Source organism: Corylus avellana, chromosome 2, assembly GCF_965113065.1.
Source record: "Corylus avellana chromosome 2, dhCorAvel1.hap1.2, whole genome shotgun sequence".
Classification (NCBI taxonomy): domain Eukaryota; kingdom Viridiplantae; phylum Streptophyta; class Magnoliopsida; order Fagales; family Betulaceae; genus Corylus; species Corylus avellana.
This window is the reverse complement of record NC_142491.1, coordinates 19,915,404-19,935,819: the sequence shown is the minus strand read 5'-3', so window position 1 is coordinate 19,935,819 and position 20,416 is coordinate 19,915,404. Positions and strand designations below refer to the sequence as shown.

Here is a 20,416-nt window from a genome sequence, read left to right as displayed (position 1 = left end):
CTCATAGAAATAGTTGATTTTTCTACTATTTTAAAATTTGTATTTTTAAAATTACAATCTCAAAAACTCTAAAATTACAATTTAGTTTAACAACAGAGATTATTTTTTAAAAGACACACTCCCAAACTATCAACAAACAATACCATCAGAACCGCAGTAAACAATCCCGCCCTCCTATCACCGTTTCACTCTCTCTCTCTCTCTCTCGCTCGCCGCTCATGGAGGAAAACAAGAAGCAGAGCAGTGAAGGGAGCGACTCGAAGAGCTCATCCTCTCGTTCCAAAATTTTCGGTGCTGGCGCGCTCGAACTCAGCGTCGACGACGCTTCGCGCTTGATCGGCGGAATTGTCGAGAAGGGAATCTCCGACAACGAGCTACAGAGCAAGCCCATTGCGCCCCCCAAACCCTCCGTTCTCCCCTTCCCCGCCGCTCGCCATCGCTCCCAGGGCCCGGTAAAGTCCTTGCTTTGCTTCACATTCTTCTGATTCTGAGCACGATACCAAGTATAGCCTAGGCGTTGGAAACCCTAAAAAGTTTGGAGTATGGACTTGTTTGGTTGCTGAGAAAATGTGGGAAAAGCAAAGAAAAAGGAATCAACTTTGGAGTTATGGACTATCATTGCTTGGTGAACCAAGAGTGTATGAGCCTAGTAGGAACATGTGGCTTTGCTGTGTTAACTTATTTAATTTTATTTAATGTCTTAATTCTTCGTTACATTGATTAATTTTCATTTGTTCATTTCTGGGTTAAAAGTATTTCCGTTAATGTGAAAATAAAGAAAACCAAAAAGAATTTTTGTTTTGTTTTGTTTTCTTTAAGAATTTAAAATGACTGATGCTTAAATTTTATTCACCAGCATTGGGGTCCAATAGGTGGTATAATAGATGATAATGATAATGACGGGGAAAAGGAGGAAGATAAAGGTTTCATGGAATTTGACCCAATAGCACCTTTTGCCAATCCAGTAGAGAGGAAGAAGAAAAAAGGATTGGATTTAAGCAGGTGGAGGGAGATTGCCTCGGGTGATAATCGTTCCATAGCTGATAAAGTGGCTCAGAAAACTGAAAAAGAAAGAAAAAGTGGAGCTGCATCGAAGAGGAACGTGTCACGTGGTCCACCCTCAGCTGTCCCAATGAAAATGGATGTCAAACGAAACTTAGATACGGGTAGGCGCCTGAATGAATCTGGTGAAGCCATGACAAGTATTTCAGATGATGGATCTTTTAGTTCAGCCACTGACATGGAATTAGATAACTTGAAAGAGAGCGTGAAAGATGCCAACCCAGTTAACTTCAGTGTGGAGAGAAGGAAACATGATGGTATTGGATTTTCAGAGGTTCATAGAAGGCAGGAGCTATCCACCATGGTTTCTAGTTCCAGGTCCAACAACTTCAAGAATGAACAAGAGTCCATGTCTCTTGATAGTCAGATTGATGCTAAGAACCGTGCCCAACTACAGCGAATGTCACCGGACGAGATTGCAGAAGCACAGGCAGAGATAATGGAGAAGATAGACCCTGTAATTTTAAAAGCACTAAAAAAGAGGTCCAACAACTTCAAGAATGAACAAGAGTCCATGTCTCTTGAGAGTCAGATTGATGCTGAGAACCGTGCCCGACTACAGGGAATGTCACCTGATGAGATTGCGGAAGCACAGGCAGAGATAATGGAGAAGATGGACCCTGCAATCTTAAAAGCACTAAAAAAGAGGGCTCAAGCCAAACTGAAGAAGCAGATAAGCTCAAGCTCAGAAGTCGGCACCACTGTTGAACAGAGTGCTGTCCAGAATGAGAATTCCCAAGATGCTGAAGGTTTTGCACACTTAGACCATGATATCTCTCATATGGTAGCAACAACCTCTGATAATGCACAGAGTAGGCGAGACAATGGTGCAGCCAATCGTAGTTTGTGGAATGCTTGGAGTGAAAGAGTTGAGGCTGTAAGGGAATTAAGATTTTCCTTGGAAGGGGCTGTTGTTGAGAACGATTTTGTGCAGGTGCCTAATACTTGTAAGGACAAAATATTCTTGTCGGCACTGTTGATTTATTTTAAATAATATAATCTGGTGTTTCATTGTTTGCCCAATGATGTTATGTATCTCAAGTTCTAAGATTGATGGCTCAAAAGAGTAGTTACTTACCTTCTTTTTTTTTGTGCCCATAATGTTTGTTAATTAAATAGGACGAGCTTGTTTAGTTTGCTCGTGGGTATCATTATCTAGTTATACATGTTTTTCTTTATGGTTGGACGCTAATGCTTAAGTAAATGATATTTCCACATCATCATGTCAATTTACCTAGTTCTTCTAGTAGTAACTACCTTATATTTTTTATGCTTTATTTCGGCATTTCAAGGCCAAAGTATTAGACTTAAATTTTATGGTGGATGCAAAAAGTGATTACCTTGTAATGTTTAGAATGCAATAAGCTGATGAGCTTGATGATGCTGGTAAAAGGTTTGACATTGAGAAGCATTGCAGCTTGACAATAGAAGCCTGTGCTGAATAACCATTGTTTAATAGGTGTTCTAGAGCTAATTTTATGTATAATTAATTCAAAACTTTCAGATTTTTGGACATAAGCCAAAAATGTTATTCGATTCAGGGTTGGATCCCCCTTGTTCTCTTTAAATTATTATGTTCTTGAAGTTTATTTTAGTTGGCTCGAATCCTTAGTTGAAAAGTCTTAATAGATTTTTACCATGAAATGCTTAGCAAAGTGGTAATAATTTTTTTGTCTAGATAATGCAAGTAAATAAATGTTGTTCTTGTTACTCAAGATAAAGAAAATAACGTATGCCTCAATATGACATTGACTAAATTCTCCTTTATTTTTCTCTTGCTCTAGGTGATATCAGTGTTCAGAATAGGCGTAGTGCTGACAATGTTACAGAGCGTGACTTCCTGCGGACTGAGGGTGATCCTGCTGCTATAGGTTACACAATAAAAGAAGCTGTGGCACTCGCTCGAAGTGTGGTCAGTTTACATCTTGTATCTTTGCGCTTAATTCTTCTAATTGTTTGCTTTTTGAATGGACCATATCTTTTTTGATCTGGGTACAATATAAAGTTTGGTGAAGCTGAGTCAAGGAAAATTTTTTGGTTTTTTGATATGTAAAAATTATGTATTTTTTATTATTATTGTAAATAATCGAGATATCATTAAAAGCGTAAAGCGCCCTAAGTATATAGGAAGTAAACATGAGAATACACCTAATTAGAAGGAGAAAATACCTAATGATATGTAAGAATTATACTCATGAATATGTCCCTGTAATTGTCACTGGTATCTTATACTTTTTGCTGTAGTTTTCTGTTCTCCTCTTTTATTATTCTCTATGTTCTTTCTTTTCAGGTTCCAGGACAACGAGCACTTGCTTTGCATCTCATCTATTCAGTGCTTGATAAGGCATTACACGGTATTTATCAGAATAGAGTTGTATCTACTCTGGACAATGCCAACAAATTTGACAGATATATTGATTGGGAGGCTGTCTGGGCTTTCGCGCTGGGCCCAGAACCTGAGCTTGTTTTGTCGCTGAGGTGAATACCATCTTAATGATTATATTGCTTATTTCCATTTATGGTCAGCCATTACAATTTCATTTCTGTGTTCGTAAAACACCAGCTTTATTGCACATATGTTTACCAGTTTTGGGTAGTGATTTCTGATGTTATTTAGTCCATATCTATCAGTACCCGTTCTTGTGCTTTTAAAATTTATTGTTTATTAACAATAATTTTTTTGATAAGTAATTGAATTGCACCCTTATGCTTTTTAATGAAATTTGATTACTTATAAAAAAAATTTGGTGTAAATTATATAATCATCCTAGGCTTTCTGGCATTTTAGAGCACTCTGTAAAACCAGATAAGCTTGCAGAGCATTTCCTTGGAAAAAAAAAAAACCAGTAAAGATACTAATATGTTGTATACTTCCAGTGTACTTTGGGGCGCCCTACGCTTTTAATAATATCAGTTACTTACCTATCAAAAAAAAATTGAAACTGGTAAGTTGTCCAACATGGCGTACAAAGACTGTTTGAGGCCTTGCCTTGCTGCCTTTCATTCGAAAACATTTTTTTTTTTTTTTTTTTCTGAAGTCAAATGGCAAGGAGGCATAGTATTATTCCTTGACTTCCTTTTTTCGTTTCCTTATTTTTCATCAAATGCATGCAACAGAACATATCCTGGATCTTTTTGTCACCTTTTTGGATCACCAAAGGAAAGTAGTTTGAACTGAATGAATTTTATATGCTATCATTAATTCAGGAATTTATAGAACAAAGTAATAAATGTGTTCTCTATTGTGCTGCTTAAATTTTGTACCTTTTCATGTTTCTTTGTTAGTATTTAATAGTTTTTATTGGTTTCTGGTTTTCTAAATTGTTTCGTATTTTATTTATCTTTGTATTTTTTAACATCTTTTGAACTTTGGATATTTTGTGGCACCAAAATATTGCAATTTAATTAGTGTTTTGTATTTTTATAGGATGTCTCTTGATGATAACCACAACTCTGTAGTTCTAGCTTGTGCCAAAGTTATTCAATCTATATTAAGTTTTGATGTGAATGAGAACTTCTTTGAGATCTCGGAGGTAGAGGATTTTTTTTTTTTTATTTATTTTCCTTCTGTTATTTTTTTTAGTCTATAACTATTATTCCGAGTGCATTTAATATATTCTGCTTTCAGAAAATTGCAACCTATGAGAAGGAAATCTTTACTGCCCCTGTGTTCCGAAGTAAACCAGAGATTGATGTTGGTTTCCTACATGGTGGATTCTGGAAGTACAGTGCTAAACCTTCTAATATTCTTCCTGTTGATGAGGATATGTTGGATGATGAGTCTGAAGGGAAACATACGATTCAGGACGATATTGTGGTTGGTGGACAGGATATAGCTGCAGGTTTGGTTCGGATGGGAATCCTTTCAAGGCTTCGCTATCTTTTGGAGGTAAGCATGATGATAGTATAAGATGATTCATTATTATTATTTTTTTCATGCTTGTCTCCACTATAGTAACTTACCAAGGTTTCTGATAATTGTGTGAGATTTATGAAAGAGAACCACATTCTTTCACTTAATTAACATGCTCTCCTCCTTCCTCCTCCATTGGCTTGATGTTTTGTCTTGCTTGTCTTTCCTCTATTGTTAAACTACTTAAGTGGGACTGTGAGATAGTTGGCATTGCTAAGTACCACAAATCAAAGCTGAGAGGATCTAATGAATAAATATCTGTTGTATTTGAACATGTATTCTGGGGTATATGGATGCATGCCACGTGTGTGGGTGTGCATGCATGTATATAGTCTGCAACATGTTCACCCCCACAGATACAAACGTATCAATTCATATAACTCATTTGTGTGTGTGTATATATAGATAAATATGCATTGTCATTTTTTATTGTTTGATTTTGTCTCCTAGGGTGAGTCAAATAAAAATTTAGTTTCTGAACCTAAATACATTGTTTACCTCCTAATTCATTTTCTAATTTAAAGATAAGGGTGAACTTTTTGATAAGAATAATCTGATGTGAATGTGGATTATTTTGTGTTTCTACGTGTCAAACACCCTATCGTCAAATAGATGCACACAATATAATCATGAGAAAGAACTTCTCTTGTAAAATTGATGATTTCAAGATTTTCATGAAGAGGCATCATTTACTATTGTGCTTATTTTGTTTGGCATGTTTCTTTTGAACTGCTCTATCCTACTTCATATGACTGTAGTAATGGTTTTACCTCTCAGTGCTTGCTGTACTTCATGTTATACTTTTCTAATATGTATTCATTTGTATGGTTTCAGACAGACCCTACTGCAGCTTTAGAAGAATGCATAATTTCTATACTTGTTGGAATAGCTAGGCATTCCCCAACATGTGCAAATGCAATCATGAAATGCCAAAGGCTCGTTGAAACAGTTGTCCACAGATTTACAACGAAAGACAACATAGAAATTCATCCTTCTAAAATAAAATCTGTTAGCCTTTTAAAGGTAAGTAATTTTATTTTCTTATTTTTGGAGAGATTCTAGATTGTGAATTATCCTGCTGATAAACTGCTGATATTGTCTTTTTTTGATATAAAATACAAGGTTTTGGCTCAATCAGACCAGAAGAATTGTATTAAGTTTATAGAGAATGGGACATTCAAAACTATGACATGGCATATGTATCAATATGTTTCCTCCCTTGACCACTGGGTAAAATCAGGAAGAGAGAACTGTAAACTTTCATCAGCTTTGATTGTTGAACAATTACGTTTTTGGAAGATCTGCATTCAGTATGGATATTGTGTATCATGTTTTTCAGATATTTTCCCTGCGTTGTGCTTGTGGCTGAATCCACCTACAGTTGAAAAACTTATACAGAATAGTATTATTAGTGAATTCAGTTCCATCTGTACAGAGGCATACCTTGTTTTGGAAGCTTTGGCTAGAAGACTTCCAGCTCTCTTTTCACAGGAGCATGCTGGTGATGATACAGAGATCTGGTCTTGGAATTGTGTCAGTCCAATGGTTGATTTAGCTATGAAGTGGATAGCATTAAAGAATGATCCGCATATGTCTAAACTCTTTGAATGGCAAAAAGGAATTGGGAGTGACTTTGTTTTCCAAGATACTTCTGTAACTCCCTTGTTGTGGGTATATTCAGCTGTCATGCATATGCTATGCAGAGTGCTTGAAAGGGTGATCCCAGAGGGGGTTAGTGTCAACCTGCATGGAAGTAGTGAACTCATGCCATGGCTGTCCGAGTTTGTTCCTAAGGTTGGACTTGAGATTGTTAAAAATGGATTTTTGGGCATTTCAGATGCCAATAGTTCAGAATATCCTGCTGCAAATGGCTCTTTCATCGAGGAACTATGTCATTTGAGACAGCGAAGTAATAATGAAACATCATTAGCTTCTGTATGTTGCCTTCATGGATTTTTCCAGGTTATTGTAAACATTGATAGGTTGATCCAGCTAGCGAAGAATGCTGTCCATGGTCCTGCCCAAGAATATTGTATCTCAAAAGAAGGGAAAATACTTGATAATGGGATACTTAAGGGGTCTATGGTTGAATTGAGAAGTCTCTTAAACATTTTTATGAAGTTAGTTGCTTCAGAGTGGCACTTTGTTCAGTCCATTGAGATATTTGGCAGGGGCGGCCCTGCTCCAGGGTTGGGTGTTGGCTGGGGTGCATCTGGTGGAGGATTTTGGTCTGCTGATGTTTTGTTGGCACAAATAGATGCAGGATTTCTCATTTACTTGCTCAAAAGTTTTCAATTGCTGTCTTCTACCGATACATCCACAGTTGAAGCAATGACCTTCACTATGCAAAGGATCAATTCAGCCTTAGGTGCATGTTTAACTGCTGGGCCTAGGGATAGCGTTATTGTGGAAGAAGCGCTAAATATTTTACTCCGTGTCCATGCTCTAAAGTTCCTTGGTCTCTGTATTCAGCAGTTTTTCCACCTTAATAAGAGATTTAAACCATTTGCGTGGGAATTTAAAGAAGAGGACTACCTGGTTTTCAGTGAAACATTAGCTTCTCACTTCAGGAACAGATGGTTGTCTATGAAGAAGAAGGTCAAAGACATGGTCAATAATAGTTGCTCTGGAAATAAAACATTTAAAAAGGGTAGTGCAGGTCTGGATACTATATTTGAGGACTTAGACACGTCAAATAAGATCAATCAAAAGCCTACTTCTTTAGTCGTAGAGTGGGCTCAACAGAGACTGCCACTTCCGACTCATTGGTTTCTCAGTCCAATCTCAACCATCTGTGATAGCAAGCATGCTGGCCTGCGAAGAGATAAAACAAAAAATCTTGTCGAAGATCCCAATGATTTATTTGAAGTTGCCAAAGCTGGACTTTTTTTTAATTTAGGTGTTGAAGCAATGTCCACTTTCAAATCCATTGAAGTCCCCTCCCCTGTTCAGATGGTACCATTAGTTTGGAAATTGCATTCTTTATCTGTGATCTTACTTGTTGGAATGGGCGTTCTTGAAGAGGAGAAGAGTAGGGATGTTTATGAAGCTTTGCAAAATATCTATGGGCAGCTTCTTGACCAAGCAAGGGCCAGTATAAGTGCTGACCTCATTTTGAAGAATAAAGTAGATATATTGCCAGAATCCAGAAATAAAAATAATGCAGGGTTTCTAATGTTTCAATCAGAGATTCATGAGAGTTACTCAACATTTATTGAAACTCTTGTGGAGCAGTTTTCTGCCATATCTTATGGTGATTTGATTTTTGGCCGGCAAGTTGCAGTCTATCTACACCGTCAAGTCGAAACTCCTACACGACTTGCTGCCTGGAATACTCTGACCAATGCTTGTGTTCTTGATCTTCTTCCACCTCTAGAGAAATGCATTGCCGAGGCTGAGGGATACCTAGAACCTATTGAGGTATGGCTACCTAAATATCACCTTGTTTATATGGAGACCTGCTCCCCTTACACTTGACATATATTTCATGTTATTAGCCGAAAGGCTTCTAAAATACCTGAGAACTTGGTATAAATGTCATGAAAATTTATGGAAATTGGTTCTTCTGCAGGACAATGATGGTATTTTGGAGGCTTATGTGAAGTCATGGAATTCTGGTGCCCTTGACAGGGCTGCAACTCGAGGATCGGTCGCATATACACTGGTTATACACCACCTTTCTTCTTTCATATTTCACTCTCATGCTGTTGACAAGTTTCCATTGCGCAACAAGCTCGTAAAATCTCTTTTACGAGACTATTCCCGGAAGCAGCACCATGAGGTACGCAAATTTTCAGAAACTGTTGAAGACTCCAGTGTGGGTCTGGTAAAAATGAGTGGGACGAACAGATTCAACGTTTACTGATTGACACTGTCAAAATGTGGTGCCCGTGTATATTTGAAATTGACAGAAGTGGAAAAACTTTATGTCAATGGATATGGAAAGGGAAATTGCAGTGTCTTGCACTTTTGTTTTCGTTGAATAAAATACATAAACATCTACCACATTTGGAGTTAGCTTTGCACTACTTTTCTTTTGGTGTTCCCTTGTTTTCAATATATAAAGCAACACAAGGAACTAAAAATATTCTAATTGTTTATTGTGGCATGTCACAGGGAATGATGTTGAATCTTATTCGATATAACAAGCCATCTACATCTAAGATGCTTGACAGAAATGGCGGTTCACCGCTAGGGAGAGGCGGTGTAGAGAAGAGGATCGAGGTATTAACAGAAGCTTGTGAAGGGAATTCCTCTTTGTTGACAGAAGTGGAGAAGCTGAAGTCCTCTTTATAAAGAAATGTTTATAAATATATAAAATGTTTTGTAAATTAGTACGTTGAAAAGAAGGAAATGAAAAGGTTTTTCATATTTGATTTCTATATCCAGCGATGTGGGTACAAGCGAATACTACCTTGCTTATTTAGTATGATCATTCTCATCCTCACCATCCAAGAAGGAAGATGTCAAGTAGACTTGTTAAGAGAAAAAAAAAACTCATAACTTGTCATGTGGTTGATTTTGGTTAGGATATCTGGTATCTTACCAGGTTATATAAGGAAAACTAGCGTCCTCATAAATGTGATGTGGCTTTTAAAATCACCATTGAATTTGAGATTATCATTATTGAATTTTAATTTATTAGTAATTTTAAAAGTCACGTCATATTTGAAAGGACTATAGGATAACTCTAATCTTTCTTATAGCATTACTTTCTTACCAGTGGTAAGATATAACTTCCATTTGAAATCTTAATTGATGAATAATTCAGAAAAGTTGGAAGCACACTTTTCCCCAACTGTGTTTAGTGTTGCTATCATTTCTGCGTCATTTTATTTTGATTACATGTTGAAGCTTTACACTTTTGCAACTACCAAACTTGCTCTACATCATTCTCTTTGTGGCTTCTGTCCTCTTGGGTTTAAAATGCTGCGTGGCGCCTCTTTGTCCAGCTAGTTGTACATTGCATATTTCACGTATTTATTAGAATAATAATTAAATAGTTAAATTTATTATTTTTATCAACTTAGCTGTTCGAAATAAGTAATAATTTATTATGGTATTAAAGTAAGGGTATCGGGTTTTAACCCTCTTTCCACACTCTACTCTATTTTTGTTAAATATTTCATATATTAGGCCTCTCTTTGAGGTGGCCGAACCGGCCAGGAGTGGCTCGAGCCACCCCTTTTCTAGTTTTTTTTTTTTTTTTAATCATTTTATTTTTAATTTTTTTTAATTAGATATATGGACACATGTCGATTTTTTAGGAGTGCTGACATGGATTTTTGTCAAATTTTAGATGAAAATTAGACGGAGTTACTATCTCTATTTTTAGCTATTATATGTGATACAAAATAAAATTGATGGGGGCAAAAAAATAAAGTTGTTAAATTATAGGGGCAAAAAAGTATTTTACCCTTAAAAAAAAAAAAAAAAGAAGAAGAAAGAAAGCATTATTGTCCTTTTTTCCGTGAAGCATATTAATAACCCCTTCGAATACACATTTGCTTTGTTTTTTTTTTTTTTTTTTTTTTAGTGAAAACTGTGAAATGTACTTGGCTTTTAATGGTTCGTCGATTCTATCATAAATAATTTTTGGCGTAGAGTTTTTAAAGGAAAAAAATAAATAAATAAAGAATTGATTGTTGTGATATAAAGTAGAAATGAGTTTAGAATTTTTTAGGAGAGAAAAATAAGAGTCGTGTTTGGCAAACCATTTCATCACCTCAATACTATTCACGCACCATTTTTTTTTTTCAAAAAAATTAACATCAAAATATTCTCATTTTTTATATCACATCATTTAATTTTTTTTTTTTTACAATTCAAATTAAAAAATCACTACAAAATAAAAATATTTTCATTTTTTAATATAAAAAATTTAAAATTTTATACCACATCAATCCATATAAGGTACAATAACGAAGGCAAAAGGATTTGCCAAACACAACCAAAAAAAGTTGTTTGTTAAAATGAATAAATGAAGTTGACTTTTTTTAGGAGAAATGAGAAAAAATAGTTAGCGAACATGCCCACGATCTTTAAAGTCTAAAGCTCTTTTTGTACTTCATTTTAAATTTCAATATTGAATGTTATCAAAAACTGGATATAGATCTTCATTAATTTTGTTGTTTGCATTACTAGCAATTCTGATATCAAATGAAAGAGAATTTCTATGGGGTCCATCTCTCATAAATCAGAACAGATTTAAAATAACCTGCCATTCTATTGGAGCATATATACTAGGGTTGTCAATTTAACTCGTGAAACGCGAACCCAATACGAACACAATACATAAAATTTAGGTTAGAGTTGGGCTTAAACGAGTTCGGGTCATAAACAGTTCACTCGTTTATGACATGTTTAGTAAACATGTCGTGGCATGTCAACCCGCCGGGTTCGTGGGTTGACATGTTTGACCCATATGTTCTTTTTTTTTTTTCATTAAACTTTGCCCTTTGATGGTTTGTAACTTTGTAAGCTTTGTCCTTTGATGGTTTAGTTATTGTTTTTGAGGATTTTGTTTAGGAAGTAGAGGAAAGACTGATTAGGGGGGAAAAAAAAAAAAAAAACCATTTTGGCATGGCTATAAAAGGTTAAAAACTATAATGAATTTACATTCATGTTGTGTTGGGTTGGTCTATAAACGGGTAATACGACACGATTACGACTCGTTTATATAAATGGGTCATAATCGTGTCGTGTTACTCGTTTATAGACTGTGTCGTGTTCGGGTTGGGACTTTGACACGTTTAGTTAAATGTGTCGTGTTCGGGTTGGGCTTAAACGTGTCAGGTTGTAATCGGGTTGGATAATTATAGACCCGTTTATAATTATGTCATAAACACGAATACGTTTTGCAAGCCTAAATTATAGACCATATAAAAATTCTCTCACATTTGCACATGAATAATTACTAGCAATCCCAACAATAAATTTATTAAAAACTCAATTTATCCTCTTGAACTTTCATCACTTTTACAATGTCCTTCCAAAGTTTAAAACCTTTCGACTTAGTATATCGAACTTAAAATCAAATTTCACCCCTGTTAGGAATTTCTGTTAAATCCTAACAGAGACCGTTGAAATTTCTAAAATACCTTTATTTAAAAATAAAAATATAATTGTAATTTTATAAAGTTTACAAGGGTATAATGATAATTTTATCCTTTGACCACTTAATTTAACCCCAAATTCTAATCGGATGAGTGAGATTATAAAAAAATTTAAAATTCCGTACACTAATTTAAGAGTCTTTTGGAACTTTAAATGAACATTACAAAAATAATAAAAGTTAATAACTAGAATTAAGTGAAATTTTTCCTAGAAATCAGAATCCTCAAAACTGAGGGCACTGTAAATCTATGCGCGGACCAGAATTCTAGAGATTCCTGTTATTCCTTTATGAAACGGCTCTCCGGCATCCCTGACCACTCGTTGGCATGTTTTTCATGGTCAAAGTGTCCGTGGGGAGCTGGTAAAATAATCACCAATTACGTATTCGAAGTTGAACTATCTCGATTTCTCATATATATATATTCAATTATGCAGATGAAGCTGCAGCTGTTTCAAATATTGACAACCACCACATGTGAAGATTATGCAGAAGCTGTTTCTCATTTTGACAAAACACTTGTAGTCTCGGATCGAGAGAAGTGGGGGCGACCTGGGGCGGGTAAAAAGTATTAAGAATTTTTTTTTTAAGTATTTTTCTGACATGAATTGTTTACCGCCCCATGTAACAAAAATAAAAGAAAAAAACTCCTCCAGTTGTTTTGGTTTCTTGGTTTCACATTAAAAAAAAAAAAAAGTCAAGAAATTTAATGTTTATTTATCAATATTTGGCATTTTCTTGTCATAATCCAAGTACCCAACCGAGTATGTTGAGAGTAAAGTTTATAATTAAAGCCGTTAACGCCTTAATTTATCTTGGTTATAATTTAAGCTTTTTAATTGAGATATATCTCTCATTTTCATCATTTTGTTTATCTTATTCTAAAATAATATTGTTATTCTTTTTTTTTTTTTTTTTTGTTTGGTGTGTTTTATATACTTTGGGATTTTGTCAAGCATCAACGTGTTTCAGAAGATTATTGCCAATCTTAGATTTTTTTCTTTTTATTAATTCATTTTAGGCTAATAGCTATCGGAATATGCTAATAATTTGATTATAATATCATTAGAGTATGAGAAGTAAACAATTATTAAAACAATACTTCGTAACAAAATGGAAGATGAATTTCTTGAAAATAATTTACTTGTCTACATTGAAAGGGAAATTGCTGAAAGCTTCGATCCAGATTTGATACTTGATGATTTTGTTTCTCTAAGACCGCATAGAATGCAATTTTAGGCACTTTGTATTTTGTATTTTCCTTTACTTTTGTACTAGTGCCTACATGGTAACTAATATATCAATTTAGCATATAAATATGCTTTTTTGATACATATATTGTGGTATAATTTCTTTTTTTGATTGTATTTACCATATTATAATAAAAATATAATGTATAAAGAGAAAAAAAAATTATTTTATCATTATATTTTATTATTTTATTGACGCCCCTGATAGAATGAATTTCTGGATCCGCCATTGCTTGTAGAGTCGATCCATTCCTGATGCAACATGAAGGTTGAGTAATTGTAATCAGAGAAAATTAACTACATTTCAATTTTCAAGTGTTCAATTCCCGCTTGCAAGATTTAAATTTTGTATATCTTTTATCTTTTGTATATTCAAACTTATCAGCATTTGTAACTAATAATACATATATAGAAATATGCTTAAAACATACTTTATTGGGTTATGAATATAGTAGTGGTATTTAGTATTTTTGTTTTTGCAAGTGATAATCTAAATTAAGTTTGATTTTTACTGTCACTTTGTCAAGTTATATAACAGTTATGTAATAGTCTACTAAATAGCATTACTCGAGTTATGAATATTGCACCAAAGATGGATTTGAATATGATTCCATCAATCAAAATGAGAAAGAAGAAGATATTTGAAATCTTCTGCTCACATGGAATTTAGGCTTGTTACACTTATCAGCTTGTTATGATATAAAGCCAGGCCCCTTCATCCTTATACTAAATTTTCATGTTATAAGGCTTAGAAAAAGAAAATTGAAATACTAAGCCATATAATTAAATAAGTTAGACTATTTTTCGAATGCTTGCATATTGCTTTTAGAATTTTTGACAATACCCCTAGCTAACAGTTGCTTTTACAAAAATAAGTTGATTTTTTTTTTTAATATTTCATATTTAATACAAAAATATTATATCATTATTTTAAAATTAGAAAACCTCATTATATATAAAAAAAAAACCAAAGGGCAACTCCGTCCAGAGCCGCACATCTGAGGGTGGTTGCGCGCCAAGGGGTTGCCTCACGCCATCCCAGAAGGCCATGCAGCCACCCCCATGGCCTAGGGGTGGCCTCACGCCACCCTCAACCACCCATGGGATAGGTGGCAGCGACTCCTCCAATTATTATTATTTTTTAATAAATAAATAAATATTTTTATTATTTAATATAATCAGGTGTTTTATGTTCCTAAATGTTTTTAGACCTTTAGATATTTTGGATAACTAGAATCTCAAAAATTGAGATTCTGCAATTAATAACAATTAGAGGAATCCTGATCCGTTGGTGGGCTACCTTAAATAAAAGGAATTATACAAAAAAAGGTACAGTACAGTAAAGTAAACAATCACTGTGCATGACAGCTTCCTTTCCATATTGACAAACAATTCTTCCTTTTTCTCGTGTATATATATAGGTTGCTCAACCTTAACTCTATCACCACAGCCTTAATCGATTAAGGAGAGATGGAAGAAACGCAAAGAGAGACAAAATGGTGCGAAGAAGAAGAGCAGGCGGAAGCGAGTATCTGGAAATATGCCTTTGGATTTACAGAAATGGCGGTAGTGAAGTGTGCTATTGAGCTTGGGATAGCCGATGTCATTGAAAGCCATGGAAGTCCCATGACACTATCCGAGTTGTCATCAGCTCTAGCATGCGCTCCTTCCCCCCTCTACCGCATAATGAGGTTCCTAATGCACTGGAGAATATTCAAAGAGGAACTCACCGCCCATGGCTCACCAGGTTATGCACAAACGACTCTATCTCGCCGTTTGATGAGATATGGAGAGCATAGCATGGCTACTTTTATTATGCTAAATAGCAGCCCAATAGCGACGACATCATTGCACCGTCTCAGTGCCCGTGTTCTAGACAATGAGACTTCACCATTTGAGGTGGTTCATGGCGAAGATGCATGGAGCTTTTTCGAAGCAAATCTTGCTCAGAGCGAGCTTGTCAATGAAGCAATGGCTTCTGATGCCAGGGTGGCAGTGCCTGCAATAATTCACGGTTGTCCAGAGATATTTAATGGGCTTAACAGTCTGGTGGATGTGGGTGTGGGGGCAATGGAACGACTTTGCATATGTTGCTGAAGGCATTCCCATGGCTTCGAAGCATCCACTTTGATCTTCCTCATGTTGTCTCCAATGCGGCGCCGTTCCACGGAGTTGAACGTGTTGGGGGTGACATGTTTCAAAGTATTCCAAAGGCCGATGCGGCTTTCCTAATGGTAAGCTCTATATGGTCCCATGTTAGGAAATTAATCCTATTTTCCAAGACCCGTGAGATGCGAAAAATAAGAAGAATGCGGAATAACAAAGATAAGTAATCACACACGACACAAAGATTTAAGTGGTTCGGCTTAACAAGCCTACATCCACTGGTGGAGACGACCTAGAGAAAATCCACTATCAAAAGATGAAGTACAAAAATAGTAGAAAGAAAATCACTCAGATCCCAAAGCCCCAATACACCAAAATTTCACTATCACACAAGAGAGATTATTCCTAAAATAGAATACAAAAGACAGATGTACAAACTCTTCTTTTGCTGGAATAGATGGCGGCTGATCTCTATTTTCTTCTCTCACTTTGCAGCACCTTTTTCTTCTAATCACTTGTTTTTGGCTCCCCCAAAAACCACTAAAAAGAAAACACCATTGCTGCCCTTGTACCTCCTTCTCTCAAATTCTCTCTTTTTTCTCCTCCCTTTGGTGCTTCACGTTTTTGGCACACACACAAATTCACCTTGTGCTTTGTTCCTTATATAGAAGCTTAACTCTCCTTTTACATGTTAGTCTAGGACTTCTACTATAAGTCAAACAAGGAGTCCAATTACACATAGGAGAAGGACTCCAAAACAAACTTGGACAAAAGTCTCCTAAACCCAAAAGGAGTAGAGAACTAGTGGGGCCCACGTGTGATGGGTGGCAAGTCACACCTAACAATCTCTACCTTGACTTGAATCCCATCAAGTCTACCAAAACGTGTCTCCTCCAGATGTCTCCGCCTCAGCCCTCAAGGGCAATCATACTTCACAAGTGTCCCTCAAGTCCAAGCGCCTCTTGAACTTGAGCATATGACCTGATTTAGACATAATACTATGCCTCCCTATCTGTCCCGTCGACCGTATAGCTTTATCCGATGACTCTTTCTTCTTGTAGACCCATCTGCACCCTTTAGCCTTCTTTCCCTTGGGTAATTCTACCGATTCCCAAGCTTTATCACTCCATAGTGACTCCACCTCTTTCGGCATACCATCCTGAATAGACAACGGATCTCCACTACTAGCTTTTAGAGCAAAAGAAACCATATCCTCAAAGCCATACCTCTTTGTTGCTTTTCGATCACGTTTCTCTTTGCTTCTTGTTAAAGAATAAGACTTTTCCCGGTGCTGTAAGTCTCTTGAAGATTCTCTGTCATCACATTCATCCGTGAGTGAACTCTGTTCATCAAGCTCCACCTCCACGAATTGTTTCTCTTTCTGAACTGTACTTTCAGAAAGCTCATCTAAGTTAACAAACCCAGACTTCTTCGGTTCCTGCTCTGTAACTTCAGGTTCTGAACTTGACCCATCCTTGTACATAGCACACTCATTAAAAGTCACATTCTGACTTCTAATGATCTTCTGATTTTGATCATCCCAAAATCGATAACCGAAGGCCTCATCTCCATATCCAATGAAGAAACACTTACTAGATTTACCATATAATTTACTCATAGCATCAGACTCAACATGGACATACGAAACACAACCAAAAACTTTCAAATGTGAAAGATTTACCTCTTTTCCACTCTAGACTTCTTCCGGTAGTCTATGGCTCAGGGGAACGGAAGACCCCCTATTCATCAGATATGCAGCAGTGCTCACTGCATCAGCCCAGAAAGTCTTTGGTAACCCAGCATGCAACCTTATACTCCTAGCATGCTCATTGAGAGTCCTATTCATGCACTCAGCCACGCCATTCTGCTGCGGTGTTCCCGAGATAGTTTTCTCAATTTTAATCCCATTCACTGTGAAAACCTGTTTAAACCCCCTGTCTTCATATTCTCCTCCATTGTCTGATCTCAAGCGCTTGAGCTTCAAGCCCGTTTCAGTCTCAACCATGGCCTTCCATTTCTTAAAAGTCTCAAATACATCAGATTTACTTTTCAAGAAATAAACCCATACCTTCCTACTTGAGTCATCAATAAATGTGATGTAATACCGCGAGCCTCCAAGAGATGACACTGGTGCGGGACCCCACAAATCCGTGTGTACCAGCTCCAACTTTCCAAGCTTAGGTGCTTTGCCAACTTCCGCGAAACTCACCTTCTTCTGCTTCCTTAGGATGCAGCCTTCACATAAATCAGACTCAACTGACTTTAACCCCAGTAGTTTCCCTTTTGACATAAGTACCTTCATCTCTTTCTCACTCATGTGCCCAAGCCTTAGGTGCCATAGTTTTGAGTCAGCATCCGTATCTGCAACAACAACTGTATCCTTGCTGTTCATCGTCATATAGAGAGTACCCGTCTTATAACCACGAGCCAAAATCCTAGCTCCCTTGCTGACCTTCCACTTTCCACCGTGGAAATGAATTGAATGCCCTTCCTCATCAAGCTGTCCCACTGAAATCAGATTCTTTTTCAGCTCCGGAACATGCTTGACCTTCTGTAGCTTCCATACCGAGTCACTATGAACTCTAATGCGAACATCGCCTAGGCCCACAACATCCAGCGCCGTTCCGTCAGCCAAATACACCTTCCCGAAATCTCCACCAACATAGTTCACGAGAATTTCACGGATCGCTGTCGTATGAAAAGATACTCCTGAGTCTAAGACCCAAGAATCAAGGGGACTATCAACAGATAGAAGTAGGGCATCATATACTTCTTCTGTCACTACATTTGCATAATCATTCTCAGTCTCCTTCTGCAGTTCCCTGCAATTCTTCTTGTAGTGGCCAGTCTTGCCACAGTTCCAACACTCAGGTTGTTGGCCGAATCTGAATTTGCTTCTCCCTTTTCTGGAATTTGATCTGCCTTGACCAGAGTTTCTATCTTGTCCTCTGCCCCGAGTCTCAAGGTTTAAAGCAGCACCAGAACAAGAGGCTTCACCTGCATCTTTTCTGCGAACCTCTTCACTGAGAATCAAATCCCTGACGTCTTCATAGCTTAGTTTACTCTTTCCTAAAGAGTTACTCACAGCCATCCTCACTGCTTCCTAGTTATTGGGCAAAGATGCCAAGACGATCAACGCGCGAACCTCATCATCAAAATTAATTTTCACCGAGGACAATTGATTTGTGATGGTGTTGAACTCATTGAGATGATGTGCCACCGAAGCTCCTTCCGCCATCTTTAGGTTGAACAATTTCTTCATCAGATGCACCTTGTTGTTAGCCGACAGCTTCTCATACATGCTTGACAAAGCAGCCATTAGACCTGCTGCGGTCTTCTCCTTTACAACGTTGTGTGCAACTGATTTTGACAGTGATAACCTGATAACTGCTAGGGCTTTACGATCAAGCAGAGCCCACTCGCTATCATCCATGTCGTCAGGTTGTTCTTCCAAAAGAGGTTGATGAAGATCCTTCCCATAAATAATATCTTCAATCTGTACCTTCCAATACCTAAAATCTTTGCCGTCGAATTTCTCGATTCCCATCTTTCCTTCTTCACTTGCCATCTCTTCCACTCGAACCAACAGCTCTGAAACCAGTTGTTAGGAAATTAATCATATTTTCCAAGACCCGTGAGATGCGAAAAATAAGAAGAATGCGGAATAACAAAGATAAGCAATCATATACGACACAAAGATTTAAGTGGTTCGGCTTAACAAGCCTACATCCACTGGCGGAGACGACCCGGAGAAAATCCACTATCAAGAGATAGAGTACAAAAATAGTAGAAAGAAAATCACTCAGATCCCAAAGCCCCAATACACCCAAATCTCACTATGACACAAGAGAGATTATTTCTAAAATAGAATACAAAAAACAGATGTACAAACTCTTCTTTTGCTGGAACAGATGGCGGCTGATCTCTATTTTCTTCTCTCACTCTGCAGCACCTTTTTCTTCTAATCACTTGTTTTTGGCTCCCCCAAAAACTACCAAAAAGAAAACACCCTTGCTGCCCTTGTACCTCCTTCTCTCAAATTCTCTCTTTTTTCTCCTCCCTTTGGTGCTTCACGTTTTTTGGCGCACACACAAATTCACCTTGTGCTTTGTTCCTTATATAGAAGCTTAACTCTCCTTTTACATGTTGGTCTAGGACTTCTACTATAAGTCAAATAAGGAGTCCAATTACACATAGGAGAAGGACTCTAAAACAAATTTGGACAAAAGTCTCCTAAACCCAAAAGGAGTAGAGAACTAGTGGGGCCCACGTGTGATGGGTGGCAAGTCACACCTAACATCCCACATCAACCGTAAGAAAATAAAAGACCTTTAAATTATATGTTATTTTTTATATGTATTGATCATATATGTATTGCTTAAATAAATAAATAACCTTTGTGAGAATTGCATGCACGTAGTGGATTCTGCATGACTGGGGAGACAAGGAGTGCATCCAAATCCTTAAGAAATGCAGAGAAGCAATTCCAGAGGAAAAGGGAAAGGTAATAATTGTTGAGGCTGTGATTGAAGAAGAAGGGAAAATGGACGAGCTAAGTGATGCGAGGTTGGCGTTGGACATGGCGATGATGGCTCATACAAATGCGGGCAAAGAAAGGACATTGAAGGAGTGGAAATTTCTTCTTGAAAAGGCTGGATTTACAAGATATACCGTGAAATCCATTCATGCTGTGCAATCTGTTATTGAGGCCTTTCCCTAGCTTAGTTATATATGTAGCATTTCACAAAGGCACGTACGTGGATGGATCACTAGTCCTAATTGAATTTTTTTTTTTTTTTTTTTTTTTTGTGTGTGTGTGTAATAACGGCTACTAGCCCACTACTACAAGTAGGGCCAGCTCAATTGATTAAGATGTTTGATTGCCTGGAAAATACAAACATATATATTTGATTAAGGCCATAATTAAGAATAGAGATCCCTATATGAAATATGATATATAATTAATGATAT

General features: G+C 36.8%; 1 protein-coding gene and 1 pseudogene across 1 annotated transcript; both read left to right on the top strand.

Moving 5' to 3' along the window:
• Positions 1-151: 151 nt before the first annotated feature.
• Positions 152-9,328, top strand: IYO (RPAP1-like, carboxy-terminal protein). Its single transcript, XM_059596480.2, has 10 exons — positions 152-452; positions 857-2,009; positions 2,847-2,974; positions 3,353-3,540; positions 4,490-4,595; positions 4,691-4,951; positions 5,810-5,998; positions 6,098-8,395; positions 8,547-8,756; positions 9,092-9,328. Exons 1-10 carry the CDS (start codon positions 219-221, stop codon positions 9,269-9,271), a joined length of 4,947 nt encoding a protein of 1,648 aa, XP_059452463.2. The 5' UTR covers positions 152-218; the 3' UTR covers positions 9,272-9,328.
• Positions 9,329-14,809: 5,481 nt separating this feature from the next.
• LOC148587452 (acetylserotonin O-methyltransferase-like) lies at positions 14,810-20,165 on the top strand (annotated as a pseudogene).
• Positions 20,166-20,416: the final 251 nt, after the last annotated feature.